This window comes from Lepisosteus oculatus, chromosome 1, assembly GCF_040954835.1.
Source record: "Lepisosteus oculatus isolate fLepOcu1 chromosome 1, fLepOcu1.hap2, whole genome shotgun sequence".
Lineage (NCBI taxonomy): Eukaryota > Metazoa > Chordata > Actinopteri > Semionotiformes > Lepisosteidae > Lepisosteus > Lepisosteus oculatus.
The window spans coordinates 65082845-65102811 of NC_090696.1; the positions used below are offsets into that span (position 1 = coordinate 65082845).

General features: G+C 35.4%; 1 protein-coding gene across 3 annotated transcripts in view; it reads right to left on the reverse strand.

Moving 5' to 3' along the window:
• Window positions 1-498: 498 nt before the first annotated feature.
• Window positions 499-19967, reverse strand: part of cxxc4 (CXXC finger 4) — a 39470-nt gene continuing 20001 nt past the window's right edge. For all 3 annotated transcript variants that reach the window (XM_015345949.2, XM_015345950.2, XM_069191256.1), the window contains one exon: window positions 499-1853. In XM_015345949.2, coding sequence (XP_015201435.1) covers window positions 1809-1853 — 45 coding nt within the window. In that variant the 3' untranslated portion in view covers window positions 499-1808. The remainder of the gene's footprint in view (window positions 1854-19967) is intronic.

Sequence of the window (19967 nt, forward strand, 5' to 3'; positions counted from 1 at the left end):
AGGACTGCAAAATTCACCTTTCTTAATAACAACCCCCACAGAGCACAGCCTAAATTGGGAGCTCAATGAGGCAAACTGCCCTCTCTGAGTATTTATCATCCTGTAAGCTAGTCAATCTTTCCACAGATTTACACAGTTTTGAGAAGGCAATATCCAGAGCAGAGCAAGGAGCACGTATGATCTTTTGGTGCCTTGTCATCTCAACATCTACTTTTGCTAAAACGCTCACTTTGAACACCAGACACAAGAAATCTCCTCCCTTTTCTGATCAGCAAGTTGAAAACTGGAGCAAAATTCACTCTCTATACACATATGATGGCATGATTGCAGTCTGAGCAGGAAAAACCTGACACATTTCACCTTACCACCTCCTGAGCTGTAAGTGTCATGATACCATAGTGAATGAATTTAAAAAACATTCACTGCCAGGGAGTTTGCTGTAGTACCTCTTTGGTAATATAAGTTATTGAGCATTGGATGAAGACAACAGAAAGGCAATTTGCTGGAGATCATCATGAGTGTTTAATTTTACACGTGGGAATAAAAATGTCCATTGTTCATTAACATCAAATACTTTTCTAGATTTTTTCCTTCTTTTTTATTTAACACATAAAAGCATCACAACAACAATATACAAATTTTCAGTAATCTTTAAACCAAAACACATTTATACATGCAACAACAGGGTTTAAGACAATGAGTAACTTATTAAATAATTTATTTGGAATGTGTACTTTAGCTTCACTTCAACACATTAATGCAGGTCACGTTTATCTCTGCAGTGGGAAGAAACACAGAATCCTTTATTTTCAGGATAAATTGTCAGATATTTATACCATACTGTACCATTAGAGAAAGCTAAAATTGTAATACTTTCATGTAAATCGAATTCCTTTACCGGTATTTCTACCTACCTTTCAGACAGTTTCTAACCTGTTGTATGAAAAAAGGTGGAATAAACCCACCAGTTACACCAGATGTCTGTCATCTGATAATTAAATTCTTTTAACCATCTAAGTGAATTATAACATTGTTTTTCTGAACGTGATTCTTTGTTCCACACATGCCTGTTGAATTTATACAGTATTTTTGTTCAGTGTCACAGGAATATGTAGACAGAAAAAATAAAGGATCTCTCACTGCCGCACTGTATGTCTTGTGCTGAGAAAGGGAATAATTATGATCTTTCTACATAAGTGCAACTCATCACACAAGACAATGTGCCCTGTTCTGCTACACGCGGAGTAACTCAAGAAATAAACTGGACCACTTCAGTTGCCTTCTTTCTGTGTATCAATTATGAAACAGCTCATTAAATAAAGAAGACCTGCTCTCAAGATTCTATAAAGGCAAGGGCCACATACATGTATGGTATAAAAAAACCAGAAAACTCAATGAATTAAATTAGAGTAAATATATAGGGAGGAAATTAATCAACTCAAAAATTATTGCTCCGAATCTAAAAGCGCAGTGTGTTGTAATAAGATGCTAATCCTTGTGGCCTGTTTTTTTTTTTATTTTGTCATGATTGTCTTTTGAGTCCATTACGTAAGAGTGACTGTTTCTCTGCACAGTCAGAACACTGAAACACATTCATTGACACCAAAGTATACATGATACTGTCCAAAGGTACATTATTACACGGAAAAGGAAATTACAGAGTTAAACCACCACCAAAATGTTTTTTTTTTCTTATATTTCTTCTCCAAAAGATGGACTGGGGTCTACAACCCCAGACAAGTGCTTTCAGCGCCAAGCCAGCATGTTACCTCACATCAGACTGCAGGTGTTTTGTGATAGCTGGGAATCTAGAAGAACCACCTGAAGGCTTCGCCGCCAGTGACAGGAGTCCGCTGCAGAATGAGGAAACAGCAGCAACAGCAAAGATAGAGAGAGACAGAAGACAACACAAGGTTAGTGATAACAGAGCAGAAGCAGGTCTCAACACTTTAAAGTATTTGCCGGTTGTTCTACATTATTGTATTTGTTAAAGAAATCCCAGAATGACAAGACACTGGGCGTTACATCCTGAATTGCAAACTGCACTCACTGGATTAACAAGGCAAAAGCCACGTACAGTATTCTTAACATTTTCAGTCCTTGATGGCTATAGAGTCTCCCAAACTGATTGCACCATAGCCAGCCTGCTTTTTCTTGGCGGATATTAGTAGTATCTGATAGTAACGTTCCTAAAAAGACAAGAAAATGCGTGTCGACACCTATTATTTTATTTACAAGTATTATGTTTAAATGAAAATATTCGGAGGGCTCCTATTATTTAATCATTTTGAATAAAGCATTTCAATCAGTGTGTTCATACTTAACCTAGTTCACTTTGTTAAGTTTAGTACAAAAACTGTTTTTGTTGCAAAAATTGTCTCTAAGAAATAGCTACAAAGATACTTAAGTGTGTGAATCCAGAGGGAAATGCATAACATTTACAGTTTACTCCTCACATATAGGCCATAGAATCCAGGAACACATATTTAATGATCTTCTGATTATTTTATTTTAATTGGCCTTGTACTTATAGTATTTTAGACACAATCCTCAAAACACCTTGAGCTAAAAAATCTACTATTTAAGTACAGTGGCTAATACAGAGTATAGCATGTCTTTTTGATATGAAGGCAAACCAGGTCTAAAGGTGAAAAGGAAGTTTTCATGTCTGAACAATGATTTAGGAGTTACAATATTAAAAAGCAAAGCCCCTCCAACCCCCCCAAGATCAGAATCTTTTATTGGATGATAGGAAAATAATCAAAATCAAAAGATAAGATAAATACATGTATTCCATCACCAATTATCCAAAACAACTCTCAGAATGCAAACTGCATTAAGGGGCCTTGATGGACTACTTTTTTATTGATGAGACAAATTAATGTTCAGGCAATGGGTTAAAGGTGTTAGGATATAGAGCTAAACTGTGCAGTTTATACCCTGCAAAGGTGCTTTAAAATTGGCAATTTAGAAAAATGACTGCATTTACCTCTGGAATCCAAAGGTAAATGGCAAATGAAATTTTCCAAATCTTGAAAGGTATTGATGAACTCAACCCAACTTATGTCTTAAACTTCAACCAGCAGTGAAACATTGCTCAGAGAACACATATGGGAAAAACCAGTTTATGACAGAGAGGAGAGGGCTCGTCCTTACACAAAGGATTGTGGGAGCCCAGAAGAAGTGGTTCCCTTTGTTGCTGAAGCTGATGCCCTGCAATCCTGGCCATATGAGATCCTTCATTAGCAACAAGCAGCCCAATTAACAAGAAAGGCCAAAAGGCCTTTTCTCATTTGTAACTCTTCAAATCTGCTTAGAAGACATTCCTAATTCACTAACAAATTAAATGAACTGGAACTCTTTAGTGTTGAATTGAGGCGACTACTTGGGAGACATTATAATTTATATACTAGAAAGCTATTGATAAAGTCATACCAGTTAACCTTTTCAGGATTAATAGTGAGGCAAAGATACAAAGGGATACAAAGGCAAAATGGAAAACTAAAAGGAAGTATATTTAGGACTGAAAACATGAGACATTGAATTAGACAAAGAGTGGAGAAGAAAACTACTGGACCTGGCTATGAAAGCTATTTTCCTGGGATCTTTCAAGGAACTTCAAAAACATTCATGGATCACTAAGAATACTGTATTACAGACTCAATGATAAGACTTGGGCTTAATGGCCACTTCTCTTTGTAATCTTTCCTATGCTACATCTGTAGAATTCGTACAACAATAAAAAATACATTAAGGAACGAAAACAGATGCTTTTTTCGGCATTCTTATGGTCTACTTCCAAAAGGCAAAGTGTAATCAATGAACAACATTTCTAGAATCTCTGACTTTGTTTTTTCGAATTTACTCAATATTTACAATATTTACTGTAAGTAGCAACAGCAACAGCAGAAGCATTAACAATAGCCATACCCCTATCATTCTCAAAACCATAACAAATAAAAAACGGTATGAAAATTAGATACTATATTGATGAGAAGAAGATTGAATTATTGTTCTACACAAGCAATATCCATATTAGCTTCCTCCAAATACAGTATTTCTAGCAGTTCTCATTATAAAGATGTTTGTAGCCTTGAGTCTACTCAATACTATGAATAACTTTGCCCCTGAAGATGTTACCATATGGTAAAAACCTTGCTCATGGATACTTAAGAGTTAAATACAACAGCTTATGTTACCTTTCATTACCAAGATAAATCAAATCCTTCATTTTATGTTTAACTAAGGCTTTCAAATATTGACTTGAAGGAGATCAACAAACTTATACCTAGATCTAGATATGAAAATCAAATGAAAAACAATAGACATACAGTAATTAACTGCATGACCTTAGAAAGGCTTTATAACTTTTTTGTGTAGGAGAACATGCACCTTGTTACCACATAGTTCAGGTGGGTAGCTGCGTCAGCATGTGTAGGCTGCAAAGGAACAAGTAATAGGTTTATTCCATGCTGAAAAAAAGAAGAAAGAGAACACAACGTTTCGGCCGTGGAGCCTTCTTCAGGTGACACCTGAAGAAGGCTCCACGGCCGAAACGTTGTGTTCTCTTTCTTCTTTTTTTCAGCATGGAATAAACCTATTACTTGTTCCTTTGTTACCACATAGATTGGTATGGGATTTTCAGTCAAAATATTACAGAAATCTTTCCGGACTCAATTTTCTTTTGAAAAAAGATTGTACATTCTCTAGATGTCTAGAAAAAATCACAATGGCTATAAATGGAAAAAAAAAGAGTTAACATACTCTGTCAATATCTACCCATTTCAACCTGAAATGTGTCCTGTATACAAATAGGTAGGTGTGTCCTCTGAACGCACAGAGCAGTGACTCACCGTGCCATTAACACCATCTCCAAGTGCTCTTGAAACAGAGCAGAAGGAAAAACCTGCATGTTTTACAGAAATATTTTATGAGGTTTCTTGATAAAGATTGAAACAAAAAAATGAGCTTATTAAGAGACAAAGTCTCCACTCACATTTTTGTGCTTTTAATAAGGATAAATGTGTGCACAGAAATACAGCTATTAAAAACGTACTCAAATGTTAAATTCTGACCCCCTCTCCTTTATAACATTTCTATTGTTCTTACTTGCTTAGGTTCACAGTAATTCAGATACAAATATAAATACAAATAATAGCCTGAAAGACTAGAATAGATATACTGTATAGCACTTATTTCCTTTCATTAAAAAAAGAAGTTACATTATACCTATGATATATAGTAGTGTAATACAATATGTGTCTTTTCTATTTAAATTTTCGAATGTGAAAAAGCCTCAGGAATAAAGAAGATCTCATTTAACTACTGTATAGTATATCACTGGAAAGTACGGTGAGGTGTTACAACAGTTAAAATGATTATAATGAACCATACAGTACTAAATTTGTATTTTGTGTACATACCAATATTGGTCGTTTCTAGGACACTGCAACTTGTCCTAGAAGGTTTTTAGTACTAGATTAGTAATACTTCAAATACTGTACTTTTGGCTACAGATTTTAGATTATTTCAACCTCCTGCTAGGAAGCCAAATGTGCTATACCTCTGCTAAAAGGAGATTTCCCATTACATGTTTGTAGACATTGCTTTCATATGAACTGTAGGCAAACTAGTTGTGAGCCTTTCTAGACCATAGGTCTGTATTACCTCCACCATTAAAAGAATGTGCTTAGAATTGCACATTTGACTCTGACTGCACATAATTTCTCCATTATATGCACCTGGTATGGGGGGATGCTTCAGAGAGGAAAGAAGTCTCATGTATGGCTTCAGTGTGAGATTTCAAACACTTCCAATTTAGTTCTTTGCAAGGAAAATCTCAATATTCTGCTTGTTATCCAGAGTCACTACGCTTCTGTCTTCAAAAGTCTCTTACATCTAATCAGGTACCCTTTTAACCACCTCAGCAGTTCCTAAAAGCTCTTCCTACCTCTCTGTGAAGCTAACAAATGGTGAAATGGGTAAAAAGTTAGACTATAGAGAATAGAGTTTGCATTCATGCTATGGAAAAAAATACAGACTCCAGTTCAGTCAATCATTATTTAGGCAGCAAACCTGCATCAGCCAGTTAAAACTTGGATGATAGATTAGAGCCCATTCATTCTCTTTCAGAAGCTTCCCTTAGAGGAATTGTAGAAACTGTTGTTATACTGGGTGTGACAGTCAGTGATATTGGTCAACATAGCTGGAATCTTTTCGGCTTGTCCTCTAGTGTAAGGAAGAGGCTGTGAAAAAGAGTTCTGTTTATTTTGATGAGGTGCTTTTATTTCTATAAAATCGTTTTTGCAAATGTGTGATCATTTTACACAGTCCATCAACACACACTACCTGCTCTGTCTTGGAAATCCTAACTAAAATGTTTAATCAATATCAAAGTAAGGGGTGGATGGCTTATCCATTTTCCAACAGTAATTTCTTAAGTTTTCTTACCTTCAGGGCCTATAGATGGGTGTGGCAGTCATTACTTCTATTATCAGCAAGGTCTCTATCTTGGTTTCTTATTCTAAGGTACCTTTGTCTCAACAAACATACAGAAAATGTGCCTACCACATACTTAAATTTCTTTGAGGCACATGAGTGTGCCTTGTAAATTTAGATGACCATCTCATCTGAGTGGTCCCATAGTCTCCTAGGAGTTGTAGTTCTTCACATCCTTGATGAACCAAGAAAAACTACAATTCTCCCAGGAAAAATTATAATAAAAGGCAGTGTCTACAGACTCATTAAGGGAAACTTCCTTTTAGCAGAATCATAGTATGTTTTGCTTGCTCCCAGGATTTGCTGTAGGTTGAATTCCCCGGCCAGAAGGTTTCAAACATAATACTAAAAACCTTCTAATACAATGTCCACTAGCTCTGGAATCTATTACTATGGATTGCTATGGACACAAAATACAAATTCAGAACAGTATAGTTTAATATAATTAAAGTTACACCTCACCATACTTAGATGTTAGCATTAATTCTGAGCCTTCTTCAAGTGAGTGTCACTTTTGCAGCTCATACACTGATGCAGTTCCATATTCAAACTTCTATATAAAGGGCAGATATTCTCTACAATTGGGACTCAAACATATCCCATTTCTCAGTGTTGTCCCAGAGTGATAATTCCATCACATGACATTAACCTTTCGGCTTATACACTGTATTTTATTGCAGATTCCTACGAGAGTTTCTAGGACTTCTTACATAACAGTCCTAATGGCATGTCTGTATTTCTGTTGTAAGAATTGTGGTGTAAGGTACAGTATGTGGTGTACCTCTAACCTAGCTCTGAATACATTTTTGTAGCTGCTGCTGCTGTTAAGAAAAAGGTGCTTGCTTAAGTAGAGGTCAGGTAAACTGCATGTTCACTGTTGGGGTTGAGGTTATTGAGTTCTGCTGTTCAGCCATGAATCATCATTCCATAGAAATACTGATAGAACTACATTCATGATCTGCAAAAAGACAAAGTGGGTGTTTTCTTTAGCTAATCAGGAAAAACCTGACCAGTTCAAGACATGGAATGTCAAGAATTCCTAATGCGATGAACAGAGGCACCTGCCTGTTTGCTGCAAATTATCTCCAAACTTAATGATTTATAACATAACTAGTTCATAAATACCATGACACTCTGAGTGTTCGTTTAAAAAAACTTGATATATAAATGCAAAATAAGGGATAATCTAAAAATACAGGACAATGTATGTAAAACACAAGAAATCAAGAAACACAATGCAAGTAGAAAAAGTGAAACAGATACCATACATTTCACCATAATTATGTTAGACCTGTTTTACCAAGGAAATACAAACAAAACACCCTTGAACAACAATAATTTCACAGTTGTGAAGTACAGGTCTTTTGTGGCAGTTCCAAACCTGCTAAATTTGGTATTAGTGCTCAGTGCCAAATGACATTTTTGTGAATGATCTAAATTAAGCAGATGAGATATTATGTTTATTCACATTGAACGTTTTTTATTATAATACATAATCTCGAAATCAAATATATAATGTATATATATAGTAAATTGTTACTCAAGTGACAATTATGTAATGCTCAAAAGCTAAAAAATATCACCACAAAAATAATAAGACCAGTTTGAAACTTTGGTAACAAAAGAATTTTGGAAATTGTCAGCTGGCAGACTTTATCATACCTGACAAATAACTTTTTTCACTGTATTGAAAGCTATCATATTAACTGTGAAAACTTACAGGTGTCAAACACTGACTGATCCTTCTGTTTTGATGATTATGACTAGTGTAGGTAATTTCTGTGGATCAGTAAGAGAAAGAATGCACTGTCAGTTTGATTTTTACATGTCCTGGGTTAGTCCTGATCTGGTTATATTATTTGAATACGATAATATAAAAAGGTTCCGTTGGTAATACAACATTACCAAGCAACAACAAAATATTAAAATGAAAATACTAAATTAAAGTTAAATACTGAAAATATGCAAGCAGCTTCAACATATTTAAAAACAAATTTACAGTATTTAGTGTTTTTTGTTAGACTTGTCTTAAAGCGTAATATCAGAAAAGGAAAATCAAAGCATTTGTAAGACCTAAGGAAAGAACGTTTAGATGCTTTGGGCTAAACACCACTGTTTCAAGCACATGTTTCTAAAACAAAGGAAATATATTCTTTACCATAGAAAAATAGTTATGTGCACTTCTAGGATAGAAATCTTTATTCAAATTCCACTAAACTTGCCCAGAACAGGAATGTATCAAATTAGATGAAAAGCCATTAAAATTCATTTTGAGGTTAAGGAATGTACACACCAATTTTTTTTTTTAATCTTCAATGATTTTGTTTATTAAGGGGATATCAAGATTTGTTACTGTACCATTTCAGTTCACCTTTGATTCAGAACTGTCATCAAACTGTGGCTCTGCGAAATAAGATATCACCTTCATTTTTCTAGGTTTGTAAATTGGTTAAAAATACAAATGATGACTATTGTACTGTATATAATTTGTAATTTTTCCAAAATAAACAACATAAGACAGAGGAAAATATGAGAGAAAGGGACATTAATATCTATATGCTACATACAATATTAACTATAGATATTGTATATTGTACAATATACAGTGCACATATATAGAAACATAGTATACTCCGATTTATATATGCTTCATTTATTTTGTTATAGCATGATACCAATTTTTTTTGTAGATTTACTAAGACACCAACAGCACACTATGGTGACCAAACAAAATCTCTCAAGAAACAAAGAACATACCACTGAGCATCCCATGTGTACAATTAATCGGCTATGAAACAGAATTGTATTCCAAGAAACATTAAGAGTAAAACTTACAATTTCACTTCCAATTAAGAAACAATATAGGAAAAAAACAGGAAATCAGACTTATTTTTAGACATATTTTTCCCTTAGTTGTGTAAAGCACTGACATAGGTTATGGGACAGAAAATAGTATTTCAAAAATAAAACTTTTCCAAACACTCTCCCATCCCATCTTCAGCAGTACACCTCTGAGTGACTTCCAACCAGCACCGGACCAGTAGCAGCCAGCCTATGCATCTGAGCACTTTGCAATAGAGAGCTCTATATAAAATAATATATAAATAATGGTAAGATAAACCAAGATCTAGAAAAGGGTATGTGGGGACGTTTATCACAGCACCAACATTTTTTCAGCTTCAGCCAGAAAGATTTGTTTTTGCTGCTCCAAGAGATTAAGACTGTAGCCACGATTTAGAAAAGGTACTAGGTAAGAACAAGGAATTTCCTTGTTAGAACAGAGGATAAAGAAATGGAAACCAGTTTCTGGACATAAACCACTTTCAGCAGCATGTAAGTTTTTAAATAATTGCCAGTAGCACTACAAGATAGAAGGTACACAAGGGACTAGGGACAGTTTCATATACTGCAGCAACATTTTGCAAGGGATCAAGTACATTCCATTAAGAAAACTGAATAATTAAATATTTTGAGGAAGCTGAATTTAAATTGTCCCAAATACTGAAGTTGTGCCTCTAAACAGGAATGAATGGCTGCTAAATATTTTTTTTATTGAAACCACTAACAGAAACACAAAATAAGAAAAAAAAAAACAGTTCCTTTGTTTTGCTATTGAAGTCCAGCAGATTATGCAGATATGTAGAAAACCTCATCCACTAGTGGACACCATAAATACCTATTTGCAGATCAAAACAGAGATGTATTGTACAGTAAGTAAAAATCAGCAGAAGAACCCGGCAGCTTGTATTGGGATTGCAAGTTGTGAAGATGATCCTCAAAAATATCTGTGAGAATGTGAATCTCCCTATTTCTCTCAATCTATCAATCTCCCTTGTTTTGGAGAAACAAAATTGTCTTCATGGGAGTTCATGATGATAAAAAATAGGGCTATGGGAGTACCGTGTGTTATGAGCTTTTGTGAATGTTTCTATTGAATGCCAAGCAATAATTAAACACATGAATGCAGGAATAAGATGCAATCTAAAGTGTAAGGAGAACGATATCATTAATGAAATCTTGAACTATATTTGGAGATGAGACTTTATAAAGGGGATGCCAAGATACAGAGGTCGTCAGAATTAAGAAGCAAACACAGTGTGATTGCAAAGCAAATAACTGCATAACCTTTACACTCCAGCACAGAGAATTTATTTACTGCTGCATCCCTTTCGATATGAATTTAAAAATGTAGTACTGTATGCAATTCTGTATCTACCCCAATACCCGAAACGATGACAAAGGTGGATCACAGAACTACAAAAATAAAACAGAGCACATTTATTTTTCCTAAGCTAATGTGAAGAATTGTGAAAATGTCTCCATCTGTTCAAATGGCATCTATTGTATATACTTTAAATTTTATTAAAGTTGTTTATTGTGACCACATGTAAAGTGAGAATAAATCGTACTACAATGGCATCTGAAGTGTTGTACTTGTGGCACATGTGAGGGGTTTTCTCCAATACAAAATTTAACAGTAGTAATGAAGACTTGGTCCATTTATTTTATACCCTGATAAATTAGTAAAAGTATCAAAAACAGATGCAAAAGCAGATGATTTGGAGACTTTACATATAACTATATTTCATTAGCACATAGTGACAGCCAATGTTGAGCACTGTGAACAGTAGGGTTAGAAATAGTAGATTACAAACAGCTTGAACTAGTGGTTTCAAAGATAGGTTAAACAACGGAGGTGATTGTAGAGATTCCTGAAGAATAACTGAAAAGAAGACCTGACTGTTAAAACCTTTGTGGAACTTATTTATTAATATGGTTAAAACAGATATTAAATACAATTTTACCCATATTAATAAAACTTGATGTCTGATATGTTTAATAATGCATTATTTACACGTTCCAAAATATTTTTAAGTTAATATAACTGACCATAGATATTACCACATAGCCAGTCGAAAACCTTTTGGTGTGCAAAGGAAGAATTTAAAGGAAATGCAAAGGTTATAAAACTCAAGGCATACTTTAATAAAGCCTATCTGATCAGCCATATAAGCCTCCGGTTGGCGCAATATTACAAATATTACTTTAATACACAGCTTGGTATCAGAGAGATAGGGCAATAGCTCTCAAAGTGCAGCATCTTTATTTTTTTAATAATAGCGATACAATGACTGTATTAACATCCCTCTAAAAATGACATTTATGTATAGCAGTACAAACAGTACTGTATACGTGGTTTCAAGCAGAAAAGCACATAAATGGAGCCAAGAAGTCAGACAGAATCCAGAAGGAATGCCTTCAGTGCCAGGAGATTTGCCCAGTGTCCTGAATTGCTTGCTTTAACTTCTGGATATACGTTTTGTTAGAACATCTGCTTCTACAGGATAAAGGGTGGAGCTGTGGCTCTGTGGCTAAGGATCTGCGCCTGTAACTGGAAGGTTGCCGGTTCAAATCCTGCAGCTGGCAGAGGAATCCTATTCTGTTGGGTCCCTGAGCAAGGCCCTTAACCCTAACTGCTCCAGGGGTGCCGTAAAATGGCAGACCCTGCGCTCTGACCCCAAGCTTCTCTCCCTGTCTGTGTGTCTGTGTCTCCATGGAGGAAAAAAAGCTGGGGTATGTGAAAAGATGAATTCCTAATGCAAGAAATTGTATAGGGCTAATAAAGAAACATTATTATTATCAAGACTAGGTAAATACAGATATTATAGAAACCTCATACAGTTATCCTGATCAATTCAAACAGATAATTATGGAAAAATGTAGAGTTTATCTGCCTGGGAATCCTGTAACATTCTACTGGCAGGAATATCTGCAAGGTACTCTTTGCTGTAGAGTTTCAAAGATAGTATATGGTTGAATTGATTATCATTGAAGTAATAAGTATGCCTAGATCTGTGTACAAGAAACTTGGCATGATGTCTAAGCAGCAAATTAAATTAATTTCTAACAAGGTTTGTTTCTAATTTAGTCACATCAGAAAAAGTGAGTGATTAGCATTGCTGTAGAAAATCCTGCTTTCTCTACTCTAGTAGGGATCAAGCTAGGAAAGTGAAGCAATCTGGTTTAAACGTCACAGGGGAATAATCCAAAACAAAAGCAATTTTACCTGCAAAATTCATTTTCTGCTTTGTCTCCCTCCATCTTTTGCAACCCTCTGACCCCAATACAAAAAGTTATTTGGAATAAAATTAAAGCAACCTTTGATTTGCTCCTTATATAACAAGTAATTAAGTGATCGTCACTTGATTGACAGGAAGACAAACAAAGGAAAACAAAGAAGACTCTGGTGTTTGCTTTGAATACCAATGACCTCCCCTAAATCTCTGATTGGTTAGTTGTCAGACTGACAGCTAGATTCACCAACCACAGCAGCAAAATTCACTCAAGTGTTTTTTTTCTGTTTATCATTTGGATTTACCAAAAATTGCTTTACAGCTTTTCAGTTGTTTTTTTCATATTTTGCCTTTCTGCAGGTTTGAGCTTTTGTGATAATATATTTATACTGTCAAAATGGCAAATTAGCAGCTTGTGATCATCTTTTTTCTATTTTTCATGAAAGTTGCCTTTTAAAAATGATTACATTGCTAGATTGGGATTTAAAGTGCACTGTTATGAAGGAGATTTTGTCTTGTTTCTTATGTTATATAGTTTGTGCTGCTGTGTTTTGATTTTGTCACTAAACGCTGATGAAAACACCTGTGTTGTTAATTTTGAACTCAGCTCTGGGTCATTTGCTCATTTAAAAAAAAATTCACTGGTGAAAACAAATTAATGGTTGGATTTAGAGTTTACTGGAGATCACTTGCATGTGCTACACTTTGTGAAATGTTTAAAAAATATATGGCTTATGATAACATACAGTGTCATGTAAAAGTATATTTCACTGTTTGTTGAGCCAGACTGATACGTGAAATGAGGACTAATTAACAAAATGTTGAGAACAGATTCTACGCAGAACCCCAAAAAGAAGAAAAATGGCAGCTAAAGAGATGGTTCTGAGGAGAAACAGGAGTCCAGTGCTCTTGGAGGCTGTGGGTGGAAGCTTGAAAGGTTGAAAGGGGGGAAGAGCTGACACTGCAAAAGCTGTACCCCCCATAGTCACCTCAGTCAGGGCCGATATTAGCGAGGGCACTGGGCCATCGGGCTGTGAACTAGGTATCCAGGCCCAGAGCACACAGATACTGTGCTCTCACACCCAGGGGCGAAAAGGGGGACAGGGGAAAAGGAAGAAATTGAGCAGTGGAGGTAGGTGGGACCAGAGGTGTGGTACTGTAGGATGAATGCTTGGACACAAGGAAGGGATGACAACATCAGAAAAACTAGGAGACGAGAGCAGACATCATGGCAGGTATGAGAGACTAGTTGTTTTCTGTGGAAACATTAAGTGTGAAGAGCTGCTAAGTCGAGGTGGGGGGAGAAAACTACTTTCATCTTGGCTTGGAGGAGGTGAAGAGTGGACAGGAAGACTGACAAGCATGAGTCAGAGTCGGAGTTGGAGTGGGAAATCGAGCAAAGAGTGTGGGACAGGTGCAGAAACTGCAAAGGATAAAAGGGTATGGTCTAGCAATGCCAAATGAGAGATGTCTCCCATCTGATGAGAAGGAAACGCCAAATTCAAGAAAAGATGCACACAAAGATTGTTTACCACCTGGGACATCAGATCGCTATGTGCAAAAGCATGATAATATGACCTCCTCTGAAATTTCTGTTTAAAAACCCCATGTAGTAAAAATGTAGATAGAAAATACCAAAATTATGATCAAAACAAATTAAATCTTTATTCTTGCTTTTTAAAAAACATGCCCAAAAATAACAAATATAAAACAAGAACACCCATATCCCAAACAGCTAGATTCTATATGTGTAAAACAGAATTAAGAACTTTCCTTGTAAAACCACCTTATGCAACTACAATTGAGTCTTAACAAGGGAATAGGGCACAAAAAATATAAAGGGAGTCTTAATCAGAAGCACAGTCACAGCACTGGAATGCTGCAGTGTATAATTATATCCTTGAAAAATAAATGTTTTGGTATTCCATTTAATAGAACAAGTTCCTAAGATCTCATGAATTCTTCTACTTCTTTGTGCCAACAGACATTGTCCACCGGGATAGAAGGCTCTGAGCACTGAAGGTACAATGGAAAGGACTTGATGTCAGTCTCTCACTGATTTTCACACTGCTGAAAATGCCTGTCTCTCTGGGATGGTTTTGGTCTACAGTCCGGGTTAAAACGCAGCATGGATTCTTCAGCTGAGTAAACTAGGTAGTTTGTCTATCATAGGGAAGAAGACTGCAGTTTAGCAGATTCTGGGAGCGCTTTCCACTTCCCAGTCACTGTGACAATGTTGGATAGCACACACGGACAGATTTATTTAAGAAGAATCTGACTGGATTGTCTCATTCCTTCCCCTTTGAAAACCCACTCCGTAATCTTTATCATTTTTGCAGCAGAAGCAATCCTCCACTTTGAGCACCTTCTATTCTTTACCCGTTAGCTTCATTTTATGAATATTAATTAATTTTTTTTTGTTCCCTTGGTGCTCTTACAACCAAGCACATTTTTAAAATTCACGAACGGCTGAAATTTGGGCATTCAGGTCTGCACCTATTGCATCGACCCATTTGCAATCCTGCCACAATCTCAGGTCTAATAAACAATGTCTCCAGTGACTGCACGAGCAGGGAGGTGAATATGGGTATTTCGAGAAAGTCGAACTAATTTCGTTTCTTTTTAATTGGAGAAGAGGTGGGCAAAGAGTCTGTCTTTTGTCAAATACTTGACATTTTGGATGGCACACCAAAGCAAAAATGATAAAAAAAGACAAGGAGACAACAAAAACAAATGTGGAGCAGGTAATAAGAGTTCTAACTCAAGTAAAGACAAAAATACACTACAATACTTGTATGCTAACATGTGAATTAACAAGGCCAATATTCAATTATCTAAGATGTTTTGTAACATTTTCTTCTGCAGCACATCAAAGCTAAGCTCGCATTAATTTAAAGAAATGGTTTCAATGTTTACCATACCTACTTCCATTGCAGGTATCTTTCCCTTTGAAAATTGTGTTTAGAAAAACTGAAGGAATTCTAAATTATATTTTTTAAATTTATTCTGGGTTTGGAATTTGTGCTGGGATGTGTAGAGAGAGACATTTCTACAGTGCAAAATGAAAACGCATAGACATTTGCATATACTGTATTTTTGACTAGAGACCTACACTAGTATTCAATAAACAATGTCTTGAAGAAATTATGACCATGAGGCAGGTAGTATATTGCTCTGCTGACTCAAAGTCCAGCATTAATCTATTGGCTGTCAGAGGCCAAGTCACAACCTCCCCTTCAAACAGTTCCTTACAGCCAGTTGTGCATGTCCCAGAGCAAACTATGGGGTTATTCAACAGAAAAAAAATTATGAAGATGACATTTCCATAAACACAGGAATGTCAACATTATAAGCTACTGACCAAAATTATGATTACACACAAAATGTTAAACTCACCATTTATAGTTGAAAAAAACTTCCACTACCCCATCCTAATGATACTATTCCCATATTAATAGCAAGATACAAATACTGTAATTACTTGTAAATAACTCATGTTATTTACTTACCCCTTTGAACATAAGTGACTGCAATTATGCTTATCTACATATTAGAATATGTGGTTTTCTGTTTTTTGTACACATATGTTGTTGTTTTAATACCATCTGTATGTTGCCATAATCAAGGAAAATAATCATCCAAACACACAACACAACCCTTCATTTTTTTTCCTTGTCAAGGACTTCAAATTCACATTCTAAATAGGCATCGGAATAAAAATTACCTTTTGAAAAAATGGCGCAATGTGCTGACTGTAGGAAGGGGCACCTAATGGTTCAGAATATACTGGATACTCAGAACGTGGAACAACCTAACAGAGAAGACCTTCAATTCCTCATGAGAGAAGGATGAATAACAGTCTGGGGACTGTAGTGATGTGTTCGAGAATGCTCATTATAACGCATGGCCCATACATTACTGTGACATACCTATTATTTATTAACGTATGGACTGGGAATCCAGCCACTTTCCACAGTCTGCAGTTTTGGAGGCAATTCTGACAGCCTTCAGAATAAAGCACACTACAGCAAGTAGACTATTCTAAATGATTTTTATCCACTGAAACAAGCTTGCTATTTCCTTACATGCTGACTTCTCGCAGTACAAAATTACTGGTCAATTTAGTTTGCCTGCCTAAAGCAAAAAAAAGAAATAAAAATGCCCATTAACGAACTTCAGGATTCTTTACAACACTTCATAATTCAACTCTAAACACTCCCTCGCACGTATACAAAGATAGATCTCTTGAGCGTTCAAAAACAGCTGAGCATTTTGAAAAAGGGAATCTAACTAATTAAGATCCAAGAAAAAAAAAACACTGGGATTCTTTTGAATTCAAACAAGAATGGAATCTTACTATTGCATGACAAAAAAGAGGAAATCAGGACACAAAGCAAGAGCAAGAAAAGTTTAATGGGAGCAGTCAGCCTCAAGTGTTGTGTTATGCACTAGCTGTAATTTTTTCCTCTAAGAATATTGAGTTGGTATTGAGCTCAGTCTGAAAGGTATAGCAATCCATCAAGAGGACCATGACTGGGAGATCTCATCATATCCAATATTCTATTTTGCAGGCCGTATTCTCCAGCAAACACATGTATGTCAAAAAAAAAATATGGCGCCAACACCATTAGCAGTATGGTGATCTAATAATTCTCTTTAGAATGGTGAACATGAAGACCTGCTGTATACTGTAAAGAAGTGCTAATATCTGCTAATCCAAGTATCATGAGCAAGGAAAAGACTCGTGCACTGCGCATTTTCACTATCACTATCATTTTTACTAACGTCTTTAAACAAAGACTGGTAGAAATAGCAAATAAGCAATGTTTAATGTTTATTAAAAATGATTTTAGTTGTTGAAAACGTGCTTAATTCAGTGATTATTTTCTAAGCAAAGTATTGGGGCCTTCCTGTCACAAGCTGCTGTCCGCTGCTCAGCAAATGTACATCAGACACAAGGTAGTGTCAGCCAGACCACTAGACGTTTGAAAATATGAACACAAATCCAGGGTCCTGGCTTTAACTGCACTTTCAGGTGTATTTTTGGGTGGATGAAAATCAACTAATGAGACTGCTAACAGTTGGGAAATATTGGTTCATATCTGAATTGTCCGTAAATCTAACACAACCCCACATATTTCTGGGTTTCCTTCATTGCCTGTCTTACACATGTATGATTTCAAAGGATATATTTCCAAAGGAGATACATTGCAGCTGTACGTGTGATGCTTGGTGCCTCTGAGTTAACATCCCTTTATATTTTTCCTCCCCTTTTAAGTCACATCATAAGAAAGCTGTTTTAGATAAACAAGATAATTAGTGATTCCAAACTACCGAAAACAAAATTACATTTAGAAATGTTCATTTTATATAGTAACTTTCCAGGCCTTACTGTATATCAGCAAAAATATTCTATTGTGGTCAGTTGTAATAAAGTGCTTCAGGCTTAGAAGGCTTCAACAAAGCCAAAGCCTTGCTCTTTAGTCTACAGCTCTAATGTGCTAGTGGAAATGCAATCAGACCCATGCATACCTTAATTTCAGGACAAGAGCTTGCTTAGAGCTGTCTTAATTGCTGCATGAATTCAAGACAGTCTTTGGACCGTTCATGCACTTGAGGCAGTGCACAAAGTAACAGGCTCTTTTGATAGCAAGAAAGGACCTAAACTCAGATAAAAGACAACATGACAATACGGGAAAACACGATAATGAAATGAGAATAATGTATTTTAATGGTTATGTCTTATACTAAATAATACATACAGAATATGGTAATATGGTATGACTTCCTTCTAATTTAAGTTCCAGATAGTTTCACAGGTGAATTAGAACAGCCAACGATTAATTATTAACCCATTATTCTGGTTTTAAACATCAATATATCCATTTTACCACTAAAATGAGGAGTACTAATTGCTCTAATACATTAATTTAAAAACAAAACTTTACCCAAGACATGCTGTTTGCAGAAGAAAAGAATCATATTAGTTATTTTTACAATTTGCAATATACAGTATGCAAATGGTACACTAAAGATGCATGAATTTAGAAAGGACCTTTGGGATGAATATCACTATGTAAAAGTAAGGAATCAATTGTTTAATTTAGAGGTTTTTTTAGGAGGGTAGTAATTACTTTATGAAATCCCCAAATGCACTTTTTAAAAACACAAATAAATCTGTGACAAATTTTATCTGTCACTAGATGCCCTTGTGACAAAGCAAGATGCAAGAAAATTATAAATTTTTCTTGTTATTATTAGAAAAACACCCCATAAGTTTTAAACTTTAAATTCCATATAGTAAACAACCCAAACATTAAATGTATTGTTAGTATTCAGTCAACGCTTCATGTGTTAATTGTGTATTTAAAGTAGCATACACTTTTTAAAATTATATTAGTTAATAATCTCAAAGGGCAAACATGTGTAGGCTTCAGCGTTTGCTATAAAAATTAAAATGTAAGGGTAACAACTATTAGGTGAAAAACTATAAAAGAACTTAGCCAAATAAAGATGATGTTTTCAATCCTAAGAAAAACAATGCCCTTTTCTTAAATTAGCAAACTAGTTTTCATGTTCAAGAACAAATACTTCACATACTGTAGCACTGAATATTCCCTTTGCAAAAACCCAGATAGTAACTGAAAGTTAATTCTTCTCGAATCTTATTCATGATTATTCACATTGAACTATTTGCATTTTGTACATATTAAATACAGTATTGCTGAACATGTAAATTTAAAAAGATGTAAATCAGATGCAGTCTTCCCCAATGACTGTAGATGAGTGTTAAATGCAAATTCTGCTTAAGTGTAATGTTGTTTTAGGAGTGCTTCCTGTAAATCTTTAGTTTTACCCAATGTAAAACAGATACTTTTGTTGATACCTAACATGCACTGAGACCTTACAGACATGGTCATTCCCCTATAGTTAGTTATAGAACCCTAGTAAAACACTCCCTCATTAAAGTAAGTGTCAGCATGCCGGTGTTTAGGTTGTGTAAAAGTATTTAAGCAAGAATGAAGGTCTGGTAAAGGTGGTGGAAATAGCTGATAACAAAAGAAAGCTAAGTTTCTTGGTGCAGGAAAGTGAAACTCATTTCATTAAGGCAGTACTGAAAGACTGTAATGTGTCAAAATGAAGTACAATGAAATGTGTTCTGTTGTTCAGGCTGAATGTACATGTGTAGAAATAGATGAAGACAGATGAATTAAGTTTTTACAACACAAATGTTGAATCTGCTCCAATGCATATCCAAACTTTATTACACTATTTTGTTTGCATTCAGTTCCTGAAGATGAAGAGTAATCCGTATTGCAAATGTGCAGTTCATCACTGAAAGACTGCTTATAATTCACTGCAAAATAAAATTTGCAGCAACACTTTCATTTTTCA